The sequence below is a fragment of the Aplysia californica genome, unplaced genomic scaffold, assembly GCF_000002075.1.
Source record: "Aplysia californica isolate F4 #8 unplaced genomic scaffold, AplCal3.0 scaffold00267, whole genome shotgun sequence".
Classification (NCBI taxonomy): Eukaryota; Metazoa; Mollusca; class Gastropoda; order Aplysiida; family Aplysiidae; genus Aplysia; species Aplysia californica.
Window position 1 is genome coordinate 144,241 of NW_004797537.1, and position 14,216 is coordinate 158,456.

Consider the following 14,216-nt stretch of genomic DNA (forward strand, 5'->3'; position numbering starts at 1 on the left):
CTATGCCATCTTTTGTAAAATAAGGGGAGCCATACTAAGTGTTCCGTTCCGTTCTTGCGCTCGTGACGCGACTCAGCAGTAGGTTAAACAAGCCACAAAGTGATGACAGCGACAGGGGAGTGAATCGGGAATCGTTTGGCAATACTGTTCCGCGTTCCGCTGAAGTGAATCCTGAATCGCGTTCCGCAGGCAAGAGTGGCGATTCAGTTCCGTTCTCGCGCTCGCAACCCAGCAGTACTATGTGGTCCTCTTCTCCTCTAACTTTATGTGTCACCGTTGTCCTTGTCTCCTTTTGCCGAAATCTTCTGCTGTCTGTGCTGCAATTGTGAAGCTCTTTGCTGTTATATGCAAAAGATCCGAGTTTGATAATTCACGTTTTGTTGGTGGTTGGTGGGTGCTCTGTTGTGGTTTGTTTCTTCTTTCCTATCAAACATCTATTGTCCTTATCTCCCATTCTTCTTTTTTGTGTTTGTTACTCTCTTGTAACACCTCTAATCTTCTGGAGCTCATTTGACCTTATGCAGTTACCTACGCCGTAAAACCTCTACTAAAAAATCATTTTGGAAAGTTGGGATTTTTTGGGGGGGTATCTCCATCTGCCGGTTGGAATGCCATATCCCACCCTGTGCATGTTGCCTCTGACTAGCACAGTAGAAGCCATATCCCTCCCAGTGCATGTGCGTCTTCTCAGAATAGAAGCCATATCCCTCCCAGTGCATGTGCGTCTTCTCAGAGTAGAAGCCATATCCCTCCCAGTGCATGTTGCCTCTGACTAGCACAGTAGAAGCCATATCCCACCCATTGCCTCTGACTAGCACAGTAGAAGCCATATCCCTCCCAGTGCATGTGCGTCTTCTCAGAGTAGAAGCCATATCCCACCCAGTGCATGTTGCCTCTGACTAGCACAGTAGAAGCCATATCCCTCCCAGTGTATGTTGCCTCTGACTAGCACAGTAGAAGCAGCCCAGCTCTTAACCCTTCCAGCCCCATGCGTGTATATTTTCAGCAGCGCTTGCACCTCCCTCCGTCCCAAGAGCGTATATTTTCAGTTTCGGGGGGTACTGAATTCGCGCATTTTTCGAAATTAGCTTAATTAAAATTTAATTTTTTTTTATTACTTGTTCATTTACCTTTAAAAATTGGTATATGTTATTATCAAAGCTACATTACAAAGATACTACATTACTTTTTAGAATGAATGCCTCTTTTTCTGAAATACTGCTGTATTGGCTGGGACTGGGGTTAGGGAGTGCACAAAAATGGCTGGGGCTGGAAGGGCTAAATGATCTAAGTTATGTTGCTAAAAGATCTTATGATTATCCTGTGGATTCTGGTATACTGCAATCCGACAAGCACATCCTTTCAATATTTACTGTGTTCATAGAGATGGGATGTTAATGTTTTAGCTTGTTTCGAATGATATAGGGCCCTTCCATGAAAAGTGAAACTGCAGTGATGCAGCTGTGTGACACAGGGATGAAAACCTGCTGGGAAAAATTCTAAGTAGAGATAGAGCTGTTCTTTCTGGGTTGTTGTTATTTTTATAGTTGGAAAATTGTCTGTGACAAAAAGATATCTTACAATATGCTAGATCCCTGCTGAGAATTTTTGTCAACAGGTCTGCATCATGGACGTCACTCCAGATTCACTTTTTGTGGAGTGGCCATAGAAAGGTTTACTTAAAGCATGACTTAAGCTGTTAAGTTATTGATCGAAGGGAAGCCACATTATCTCTTGGTTGTCGTAACTTAGATGTCAAGCTCTGGTGAAAGGTTCTTTCTTTCTTTTTTCCATGTCTCTTTGAAAATGGGATATCACTCTTGCAAGAAAGTAAATCTGTACTGACAAACATTACAAAGTTGTAAACTTTTTAAAAATCCAGGTATCCTGTCCGGTTGGGATCTGACATGATGACTCTACTTTTCCCTTGGCTAATCTATAGATATACAGTGTTGCAACCTGTGAGGGACAAGCTGCTATCATTCACATAGTATTTCTTTTCTACCAACTAAGGCAATGGTAATGGTGTTAGAATAAAAATCACATTGTTTATTATGGTCAAGGGGAATTAACTGAATTTATTATTAATAGTATGTATTATCTTTTTGTATGATTATTCTTAGAGTTATTTCTCTTGATTACATTAGTACACTTAAGTACACCCTTCTTTATTGGAAGGCCGTCATTATACGGACTCGAGTCCGAATAACATTTTTTCATATTCGGACTCGAGTCCGAAGAGTCCGAATAGTCACTTCGTTATTGGAAACTTAATTCTTCTTTATTATTGTTGAGATGACTTCCACTCACCACTTGTGGTATGTGTCCTGAGCAAATCAAAATAAAAAAATTCCTCTCATCAAAGATCATTGAGTTGAAATATTTTTTCCTCCATGTGAACCTGGCAACCTCAATAAATGGGACGCTCTGATGAAGAATAGTGAAACATCGGAATATGAACTGAATTACAGCACTGCTAGCACAAGCTCTTTAATTCCTTCTCATCCACAGATCAAGATTCCTGTGACCCAAGTGCTGGTCTGCACCCTTGCTTCTCAGGCATTGAATCTGATTGTTTTACAACAGACGAAAGATGTAATGGAGTCTTTGACTGTGAAAACGATGGAGCGGACGAGGCTGGATGTAAGTCACTCACTGACCACAGCTGCTTGTCTTTGTTTTTGAAGGAACTAGGGTGTTTTTTATTCAGTTGTACTCATTTCTTTTGCATTAATAGAATAAAATGGAGTTTTATTTTGATATTAATTTTATCATGCATTTTTCAATGACTAAGGGCTTATGCTGTCAAAGGCTCTAAAAAATCTTTCAATGTCAGTCAGCTACTGCATAGCGAGTAATGTAAATAATGAGATTGCAGAAACCAGTACTGATTAAATCTTTTTTTTAAAAAGGGACTGATAACATTTGAGAATCTTATGAAGTATAATCCTTATGGTATAATTCTCCAGGTGAATTTGAGGAAAAGAGGGTTGTCCACAAAATGCCAATGGAGAGGATCAGCAGGGTGATGCGTTACTATGACAACAGTTCCTGGGCTTGGCAAGAGATATTTGTCAAGTAAGCGTGTTTGTGTCTGCTCAGAGCTTGTTCTTCGTGTCACGACATGGTGGGATCAGGCTCTCGTCAGTTTTTGGGCATGTGGAGTTATTAGTGTCACCTTAAAGCTTATTCATTTTCCTTGCTTTCATTGACAAAATATCCATCTAGCTTGAAAAGAAGTCTAGATATATGCGACTGAAGAAGGTGAAGTAGCCTGTTTTCACTGTTTAAATTATTGAGAAAATGGCCGCCAAAGTTTAGTAGTTTCAATAGCTTAAGTGTCCTTGGAAACGGAAAATTACATACTTTGTGGCTTTAAACAAGTTTTTCAGTAAAATTCAGATGGAAATGTATCTTCATATTATGAACATAAAAGGTGTTTAGCCAAAAAACAAAATTTTGATAAAAATTGCCAAGCAGGGAAAATTGCCTTTCTCTTTGATTTTATTATTTTGACGAGCGCCTGATTCCACCATGATGCGTCACATTTGACAAATGAATGGTCTCTTGTTGGGGGATAGAATTGCGGTGGATAAAGAAAATTGGGAGAGGAACAAACTAGAAGGTTTTTAAAAAAGTTTTGTTAGGGGTGAAGGAAATGTTTGTCTGATAAATACCAGATGATAAATGGTAATAGTAGGAAAGGTGAAAACTGGTTCAGGTCATTACTTTGTTAAACATTTTTTTTCAGAATTGCTGTATCTGAAGTGATTTTATTGCAGTATGCGTCTTCAATTTTTACATTTTCCATTGGATATTGACAGAAGACTTTCTTTAGGTGGGGAAAATATCTGCGCCTTCTTGTTATCCCAGTTTTTAGAAGTTAAGATGAAAAAACTTTAGGGAATGAAAAAAGAGTCCTTGATAAAGAAACTACAGACTTTTTATTGTCAACATTTCAGTATTAGTCCCCAATAAGTTTAATCTATGGAACAAGTCAAACTATAGCAGCTGGGATATGTTTGACGGGAGAAACATTTTAAATCAGAGTATCATTACAAATGCATTTTCAAAGTAAAGTGGTCATTCTTTTTTTTAATTGGAACATAACTGTTAAACAACAAGTTTAAGACGGATTTTGGAGATAACTGAATTCAAAGAGTAAAAGAATGATAGAAGTATTCAAAAAGCTATCAAAATTAGTTGAGAAAAAAATTCAGAACAAAATACATTTCATCTGTAAGAAGATTAATAGTAGAAACTTAGAGATTCAAATGTTAAAACTCAATGATGTCTGTTTTCTGTTTCAGGTAAATTAAAAAAGAAATGGGAATATCAAATACTGCCTTTTTATACCAGGATTTTTTTCTTTTAGACCAGATGGACGTGTCGATTTCCGAGTAGATGTTCCAAAATATCCATTGACGTGGGTAATCAACGGCTTGTCGATCAGTCAAACTCTTGGGCTCGGGATCATGGAAAAGCCAGTGATGGTGAGTTCTTGGTTTGATACCTATGTTGGGTACAGATGGTTACCATCATCTATCAAAATGCTTCCATCTTAACCATCTTGTAGTATACTTACGACCTTGGAGCATGCATCAAAATAACATTGAGATTGAGTGTGTATCTAGCTTACGATTATTATTGTTTACATTGCTGCTCATTTATATTATGCATGTGATTGTAAACCTACTTGTGTGTGCCTGTGTGTGCACGTGTGTACGTGTGTGTGTTTGTGTGTGTGTGTGTGTGTGTGTGTGTGTGTGTGTGTGTGTGTGCGCGTGTGTGTGTGTGTACTCGTGGTGGAACACCAAACCAATGTGCCAGGATCTGGACTATAAAGATGTATCTTATCTTATCTATCTTATCTTATCTTATCTATCTTATCTTATTATCTGAAAACCATGACTTGTGGAATGGCTGGATGGTGTCCCTGGTCAGGTGCTTGAGGGATATATCACTGGTAGGGGAGTTGGAGGGTATGCTCTGTTGGTGGGAGGCTGAATAGAAGGAGCTTTTCATTTGGATGGTTGGAAGGCTTTGTGGGTGGTTGGAAGGGAGACTGATTAGAAAATGCTCTTTGTTGGGTGGTTGGAAGGCACTCTTTGTTGGGAGACTGATTAGAAAATGCTCTTTGTTGGGTGGTTGGAAGGCACTCTTTGTTTGGTGGTTGGAAGGCTACTTTCAAAGTGGCCTTTGTCTGTTCTGTTGTTGGAGTCACTCCTTGTCGGGTATTTGAAGAATGATACTTTTCTGATGGTTGGAAGGCTCCATTTTATTATTTTATCCCCCTTTTTCTAGGAATTTCTTAGAGGTATTGTTCCATTTTAATTTCTTTCTTGATCATCACTCAGTGCATACAGTGCAAGCTGCGGGTTTCACGCGCTCAAACACTATCAAACTGACAAGATCGTTCACTGTATATAGCCGGCTACCCATTTCCACCTGGGTGAAGTGAGGAAAATTTGTGCAAAGTGCCTTTCCCAAGGACACAACGTCAGGCCCCTGACGGGATTCGAACCTACGACCTAACGGTTGAGAGTCCGAGAGCTTAACAACTAAGCCACCGAATCATCCATTGTACCAATAATGAAAGTTTGGTTGGTTCTCTGAAGTAGTCTTTTCCCATGACTTATTTAACTGTAGTGTTATCCTTATTCGTTTCTGTTTTGCTCCTTCTACTACTTCCACCCCAGTGCCGCTATAATACCCGTCCGTTCCTGATGAGATTTGACAGGCATTGCGTGGGCTTGCTGGTGATGCGACCCTTCTACTCTTTAGAGTTCACCGCTGTCTTCTTTTCACAACGAAAACAGGCTGAAATTACCAGCAGTCTTAATGGCTTCAGTCATCATCATTGCCTTTCTCACCCTGCACCAGGGTATAGGCCACAGACAAACACCTCAATGGCTTCAGTCATCATCATTGCCTTTCTCACCCTGCACCAGGGTATAGGCCACAGACAAACACCTCAATGGCTTCAGTCATCATCATTGCCTTTCTCACCCTGCACCAGGGTATAGGCCACAGACAAACACCTCAATGGCTTCAGTCATCATCATTGCCTTTCTCACCCTGCACCAGGGTATAGGCCACGGACAAACACCCTAATGGCTTCAGTAGTGTAGTAAAAATGTTGATGAACTCACTGCTGCAGAATCTTGAAAACTGTAGAAAATGGTGGTTGGACCTAACTAGGCCCATTTCAGCTTTTCATTCTTCATGGTTTTTATTATCTTTGCCACTGTCTAACTCTGTGTCTGTCTGTCTGTCTGTCTGTCTGTCTGTCTGTCTGTCTGTCTGTCTGTTTACCGGTCTGTTTATATCCCTGTAACTGTCTGTTTGTCTGTCTGTCTGTCTATGTGTCTGTCTGTCTGTCTGTCTGTCTGTCTGTCTGTCTGTTTATCAGTCTGTTTTTATCTCTGTAGCAGCTTCTCAATAGGAGACTTGGTCTAACTTTATACCTCTGTCATATAGCTTTGAATAACTAGAAAACTTTTCTCCAATGTTCCAGTATGATGCCACTTGCTTCATGTACATGTATCAGTCTGTTTTTATCTCTGTAGCAGTTTCTCAATATGAGACTTAGTCTAACTTTATACCTATGTCATATATATATAGCTTTGAATAACTAGAAAACTGTTCTCCAATGTTCCAGTATGATGCCACTCGCTTCATGTATATGCAAGTGGAGCACCCAAAGTCCATCGTGTGGGGGGAACAGATTGGCATTCGAGTGACTGTTTTCAACTATTGGTATAATGATGATTACATTGAGGTAAGTATCGCGGGACCAAAATACACGCCCTTTGTGGTTGCCATTATGTTCTTTAGTTATTTATTATTTTTGGAAACACAAGTGTCGTTACAGAGCATTTGAGTTAGAAACATGAGGGACATTGCCAAATTTGCTTACTCTTATGGCGCGCAATAAGGACACTGCGAACTTTGCTTACTCTGATAATGCACTCTTGACATCTCGTACAAATACCACATTTCAAATGCTGAGGTAAGGAACAGAATAACCAACGTAGTGGGCAGCATGAAGATTTACTGACCACAGCGAAGAGACGAAAATTACAATGGTATGGGCATGTCACAAGATCCGCAGGACTTGCCAAAACAATCCTACGAGGAAAGAGAAAGAGAGGAAGGCGGAGAACAACATTACAGAGTGAACAGGAAAGACAATCTGAGGAAAGCAGAGGACAAAGAGAAGTGGCGAGAGCTGGTTGTCAGATGCAGTGGTGTCCCCACGGTTGCCCCAACCATGGGATAGAAGTAGAAAAAGAAGAAGAGATGATGCGCTATTCCAGAGTGTGCCCATCTAAATGTGAGGCAGCGTGGTGGAATCAGGCTCTCGTCAAAATAAGCAATGTGAAGAAACTTGCATTTTTCCGCAGATTTGTGAATTTTTATCAAATTTTTGTTTTTTAGCTCTACACCTTTCATGCCCATTAAAGAACTCATTTCTGAGGGATTTTTCTGAAAAACGTTGATTAAAGGCACAAAAAAAATGTAAATTTTCAGTTACCACGGACTCTTAAGCTAAGGAAATTACCAATCTTTGGCGGCCATTTTCTCACTAATTTTACCTCTGAAAACAGGTGACCCCAAATCCTTCTTTCGCAAATATCTCGACTTGTAATCAAGATAAATGGATATTTTTTTTTAATTGACATAAAGACAAATGAACAAGCTTTAAGATGACACCAATAACTCAACATGCCCAAAAATTGACAAGCGCCTGATTCCACCACGCTGCCTCACAAATAGATTACCAGGGTAGTCGTCACTCCCAGTTTTTCAGGGCAAAAACGCTACTTTATTGTCTTGATGAGACCTGGTCTGGTTGTGCATCTCTTTGGGCTTGCTGTTCACTTACAGACAGAGACACATACAGCAGTCCACAGAAAACAACTGAGATACCTTTGCCACCTACATCATTGGTGCTGAGTATGTATATCACGGCTGTTACCAAACGCCAACTTAGTCAAACCGTCAGCTCGCGACACTCCCCGTAACCCGATACTCTGTGACCTCGGTCACCGGGTCAGCGCTGCCGGTTCACTACCGATGCCAAGTTACGGTTGTTTTCTTATCACACGATGTTTTTTAAGCTTATAAACTGAGGCAGTAAACAAAAACTATTCTAGCGATCTCACAGAAAATCACACACACTGAACGATCTATATAGTGTGGGCACGTAGAAGCGATCGTGAAACTGTACTGGTTACTGTTACAGACTTACAGTTGCCATAAAACTGTATAGTAATTATGAAAAGTTGTTAAGGGGTCAGATGTTTTAAGTAAAAACAGAACATGATTCTATCCTTTGATTTTGACAAAATTACAGTAGCATAATGAAAATAGGATAAAGTAAACACGCTCACGTGGTAGCATCATTGTACGCTCCGTCAAAGCAAAGATATTGAAGCTTGAAAATTAGGGTCCTTGATAAATATCATCACAGTGCATTTACTACTCATTTACACATGTATGTAGGCCTACCCCTGAAACTGGGAAAATTCGTCAGTCCTGCGTCGTTTTCCTGCGTTTGACTGTTTAATTTTCTCCTAACTAAATGAGTATTAAGTATTTCTTCTTCTTTTGTTAGTGGTCGCGTTGGGGAGATCTCTAGAGACTGAGAGAAGAGCCTGCTGTGTTTAAATGCTGGAGAAGTGCTGCTATCTGCCACAAGCTGTGTAGGTTTGGATGACATGGATGTAGCAATAGGGGGGGGGGGGGACTTAAAGCTCAACCTCACTGTGGCCTATGGTTGATGATGCAGCGCTAGTGTCGAGAGATGCGATGTCTTCGTCCTGTCTTTCTCCATGCCTAGTATTGTCCTCTGTGTGTGTTTGTGTAGATGGCTTTGCAGTTGAGTTGTTTGTTGAGTTTGCCCAGTCTCCAAATATATGTGGCGAGCGTGTTGTCTCTGTAGTTTCCGATGCTTTTGTTGTTTCTAATTCTACGGGAATGCTCTTGCTACCCGTTGATGTGCGATGATAGTGTGTGCATATCGAACAGTCACTAGCGCGTATACCAGACCGAAAAGCTGTCCACAAATTTGAGTAGGTTTCAGCTGCTTTTCTTGCCTTACTATAGATCTAGTTCCCGCATACGAATGTTCCTACTGCTATCGTAACCCCAAATACCAAAAAAATATAATGTGCAAAGTGTTATTTTTCTCTCTTTTCTGAAATTCGAAGGTTTTAGTTACAATGCATGGTGATGACAACATTGATATGGTCACCGTTGGAAACATGGGCTACACCACAGCATATGCTCCTCCAACATTTAAAGGGGATCACCAGACCATTGTCTTTGTAAGTTATTCATACTTTTCTCTTCTCTCATTTTCATTAGTTAACTGGAACTGATGATTTGTGGTGATTTGGGTTTAATTATGTCGGAGAGCCTGATATTAAGTTTATCATCAATAGTATAAGTCAGTCGTATTTGTTTTTCTTAACTGTTCTGTTTACATTTTCTGTTTCATTTTTTAAATCTGTCTCCTGCCTCCCCTTATCTCTCGCCACTCGCTATGTCTTCTCTCTCTCTCTCTCTCTCTCTCTCTCTCTCTCTCTCTCTCTCTCTCTCTCTCTCTCTCTGTTCTCTCTCTTTCTTTCTCTCTCTCTCTCTGATCTCTCTCTCTCTCTCTCTCTCTCTCTCTCTCTCTCTTTCTCTCTCTCTCTTGTTTCCTTTGCTCTTTCTCTCTCTCCTTCTCTTTGTTTTCACTGTCTCTTTTAATTTGATCTCTCTTTGAATCTCTCTCTCTCATTCTCTGTCTCCCTCGTTTTGTCACTCTTTCGCACACCCCCCCCCCCCCTACACCCCCCTTGACTTTTTCTTTCTTTTCTCTTCCTCTCTCTCTCTCTCTCTCTGTTCTCTCTCTTCCTCTCTCTCTCTCTCTCTCTCTCTCTCTCTCTCTCTCTCTCTCTCTCTCTCTCTCTCTCTCTCTCTCTCTCTATCTCTCTCTCTCTCTCTATTTCTCCCTCTCTGTCCCCTTTTTTCTCTTTCTGTCACACGCTCTTCTCCTCCGTTATTTACAAGCTTTATGGCTGTCATGTTGTTAATTCAAATGATATTAAATTGTGTGTGTATTGAGCATGACTTAAGCAAGAGCTGTTTTCAATATTGACCCATTTTTATTGATGTCCTAGAACTTTTATTTGTATTTTACCCACATGATATCGTGTTGTTGATGAGTGCTCTGGTGTGGTCTGCTTTTCTCAGTTTTTAAACATAACTTTTATCCTATTTTGTTTTGGGCAAAACTTGTCCATCATTCATTGTGTGGAGTCTCTGTAACTCACAAATCAAACATCAACCTTCACAGTTGGAGCCTGGTGATTCCAAGGACATTTACATGCCGATTGTTCCATCCCAATCATTCCGCGGGGATCGGCTGACATTCAGAGTGTCTGCAACCTGCTTCATGGAGAAGGACGAATATGTTGGGGAGATGACTGTCGGGGTATTTACTATTGTTTTGTCAATGTTAAAAGATGCAGTCTGTAAAGACCGCCTGTCCAAGACAATTCTGAGACATCGTGGTGAAATCAGACGCTCGTCGAAATAATGAAATCAAAGAAATCAACATTTTTTTGGGCCAATGGGCAATTTTTTTCTGCTTTTCTTTTTTTGGCTCAACACGTTTTAAGTTAATTTCGAAACATATTTTTGTGTGGATTTTACTTTAAAACATTGATTAAAAAGGCCTAAAAATGTAAATTTTCAGTTTCCAAGGACTCAAGGCTGTGGGAGTTACCAAACTTTGGCGGACATTTTCTCGCTAATTTTACTTTGGAAACCAGGCAACCCTGACTTCCTTCAATATAAAAAATTTCAACTTCTATTCATTATAGATGGGAACTTTTTTCACCAAAAGAAATGCAAATGAACAGGCTTTAAGATGATACCAATAATCCCATGTGCCCAAAAATTGACGAGCGCCTGATTCCACCTTGTCGTGACCCAATTATCTGTACAAACGTCCACCCCCACCCTTGCCTTTTTTTTCTATGTTGTAATGACGCTGTCCAAGAAGAGCACCCATCTTAGATGATGACTTATCTTCTGCACAATGTGTGGTCGTCTTTGACAAGTGTAACTGTAATTCCTTGTTTGAGTGAGCTTTGTGAAAGCAAATGAATGGCTGCAAATGAATGGCTAGCGGGTGATCTGATGTGGTTTGTTCCTTCTATCCTATCAAACATCTGTCGTCCTTATCCCTCTCTTTCCTTATTCTTTTATTTTAACATACCTAATCTTCAGCTGTTAAATGGCCTAATTTTGTTGCAAGTGCTGTAAAACTCATATTAAAACAGAATAAAAAGGAATACAAGACTACAGAACATGTCAGGCAATGGTTTAGTGACCAACTAATTTTACTGTCACACCCCTTAATTTGTTTTTAGAAAGTCTCATTCGTGTCTGTACATGTTCCTCTCTTTCTACCCCTTCTTCTTCTCCTCCCTATTCTCCTCCTACTCCCTGTGCTCCTTCTCCTCTTCTTCCTCATCTCCTTCCTCCTCCTCTTCTTCCTCCTCCCTTTCCTCCTTCTCATCTCATGAGGTATGAATAGGCTTCCAAAAACTATCAGAGAAGCAGAAAATCTAGAAATTTTTAAGAAGAAACTAAAATCATTTCTATTTTCATCATATTTCGATTAGACAGAATGCATCCAAGCTGTAGATCGTTGTGAGTTTGTATGTGCATATGTACGTATGTGTGTATGTATGTGTGTGTGGTGCGTGCGTGAGTGAATATGTGTTTGCATGAGTATGTAACACTATGTACCTTTAAAATTGATTTGTAAATCCATAAAATGTATCATGTTAAGCGCATAGAGCATTGCATAAGTGGATATGCGCTATATAAATGCAATCCATTATTATTCTATTATTAATTGCATCAGCAAGAAGAATGTTTTGTTTCTTCCATAATCTTATGTTTCATTGTGGCTGTCGTTCTTTCTTCCAGGCAAATGGAGTGTCCAACTACTATCACACCCCATACTTCGTAGACTTGATCAAATACCCATCAGTAGAGATTCCGCAGTTCAAGGTGAACGTACCAGAGCAGTTCCGCAAGCCTGAAATTAGACCCAATCTGTACGTGCCGCAGTCTCCCGTCGGCATGATGTCCTTCTTTGGTCAGTTACCTCAAACATTTCTTGGTTAAAATTTACAGCATCCTCATTGACTGAACACATTTTCATTGCCTATATGTGAGGCAGCGTGGTGGAATCAGGCTCTCGTCAATTTTTGGGCATGTAGAGTTATTGGTATCATCTTAAAGCTTGTTCACTTGTCTTTATGTGGATGATAAAAATATCCATTTATCTTGAATACAAATCGAGATATTAGCGAATGAAGGAGGAGGGGTTCACCTGTTTTCAGAGGTAAAAATAGTGAGAAAATGGCTGCCAAAGATTAGTTATTTCCTTAGCTTATGAGTCTGTGGTAACTGAAAATTTGCATTTTTTGTGCCTTTAATCAACGTTTTTCAGAAAAATCCACACAAAAATGAGTTCTTTAATGGGCATGAAGATGTTGAGCCAAAAAACAAAAATTGGATAAAAATTCGCGGAAAATGCAAGTTTCTTCACTTTGATTATTTTGACAAGAGCCTGATTCCACCACGCTGCCTCACATAGTCTCGAGTGGTGCCTTTGCGCTGATATTTTGGCTTCATAAATTCCCTCTGCCTCATTTTCACTTTCTTGTTATATATACTGTCGTGAAATTTTGATTCATTTAAGATAGTGGTGTGCCCCTTCAAATGACCTTGTCAGAGTTACAGATACTTCCTAGCCAAATCATCGTTTGATGTTACAAGGTTTCTGTCTGCATTATAAGTACTTTTGAGATATTGGACATCAAAGATTGCGAATTTTAAACTGGAAAGAAAATAGAATCTTTTTTATGCGTATTTTTCTTGGATCAAAAAAGTCATTTTAGAATGAAACTCAGATCTCCATGTAGTGCTTTGCAGATCAAACTCGCAACAAACCCAACTTGAAACGTCCAAAAAAATGCTGCTGAAACATTTTTATTCTCATACGACAGAGTATTGCTAAGTTAGTCTCGATGATGTTTCCACTCAACTCTTTCGATTTCATTGAAAACCTTAGAAGTAGAAGCAGAGAATTTTCTATTTGTTTTGTATCCTGTTTTCTCCAAAGGGAAGTTATTTGTGCTTTCTTCACCATTCCCCATTAAGCTTAGCCTTGAAAATAATCCAATGATTCATTGATTGAATATGATGGAACAAGAGCTAATCATAAAATAGATAAGTTATTGAATCAAATAGCCTTGATGCATAGTCTGGCTAACAGCTTCAAAAGTGTGAAGGAATTCATACTGTGACTCTTCTATAGGTGATGTTGCCATGCCTGGGTTTTTTGAGAATTATTTGAATGCCGAGAATTTATTGTACCGGCCATATGGTGGTGGGGAGATGGTCACCTTCAACTTTGCCTACAACCTGCACACCTTGCGCTTCATGAAATGGTCGAACCAGCTGGAGAATGTACCACTGGAACCAGTGCTTGAAGAAATGAACTTAGGTATGTATCCTCTTTTGTTTTTCTTTTTCTCCTCTTCTTCTTCATCCTTTTCTTTTTAGTGTCTTCCAGGTTGTTTTCCTTTTGCTTTTTCTCTTCTGCTTCCTCCCTTCTTCTTTCTGCCCCTGTTTGTTCCTTTTGTTCTCTTTATCTGCATATTCTGCTTCCCGTCTTCCTCATCTTCCTCCCCCTCCTCCTTATCTTCTTCCTCCTTATCTTCCTCCTCCTTGTCCTCCTCCTCTTCCTCCTCCTTTCTTATCTTCTCATGTCATCTTTTCAAATTCGAATGCTTTTCATTTCATTTGAGCTCTAATAAACCAAATGTTGTTTGTTCAAAAAAACTTTACCTGAGATAGGTAACTCTGCTTCTTTTTCAGCGCTCCAGAGAATGCTTGGTTATATGGACACTACTGAGGGCTCTTTCAAAATGTTTCGAGACAGCCCCAAGTCCAGCTTATGGTATTCTATTTGTGTCTCTAGCTTATAAGAACATTTAGTGTTTTTATATTTAGAGGTCTCATCAGTTAAAGTTTTTTTTATTTTAGAGGCTTTGATGAGGTAGATAAGATAGATAAGATAGGATACATCTTTATTGTCCAGATCCTGGCACATTGGTTTGGTGTTCCACCACGTGTACACG

General features: G+C 39.7%; 1 protein-coding gene across 1 annotated transcript in view; it reads left to right on the top strand.

Annotated features, from left to right (window-relative positions):
• Positions 1-14,216, top strand: part of LOC101856668 (CD109 antigen) — a 58,048-nt gene that overhangs the window by 25,754 nt on the left and 18,078 nt on the right. Inside the window, exons 17-25 of the mRNA XM_005100983.3 lie at positions 2,512-2,643; positions 2,970-3,078; positions 4,376-4,493; positions 6,662-6,781; positions 9,216-9,332; positions 10,346-10,483; positions 11,992-12,163; positions 13,391-13,579; positions 13,954-14,035. Of these exons, the coding sequence (XP_005101040.1) occupies positions 2,512-2,643; positions 2,970-3,078; positions 4,376-4,493; positions 6,662-6,781; positions 9,216-9,332; positions 10,346-10,483; positions 11,992-12,163; positions 13,391-13,579; positions 13,954-14,035 (1,177 nt within the window). The remainder of the gene's footprint in view (positions 1-2,511; positions 2,644-2,969; positions 3,079-4,375; positions 4,494-6,661; positions 6,782-9,215; positions 9,333-10,345; positions 10,484-11,991; positions 12,164-13,390; positions 13,580-13,953; positions 14,036-14,216) is intronic.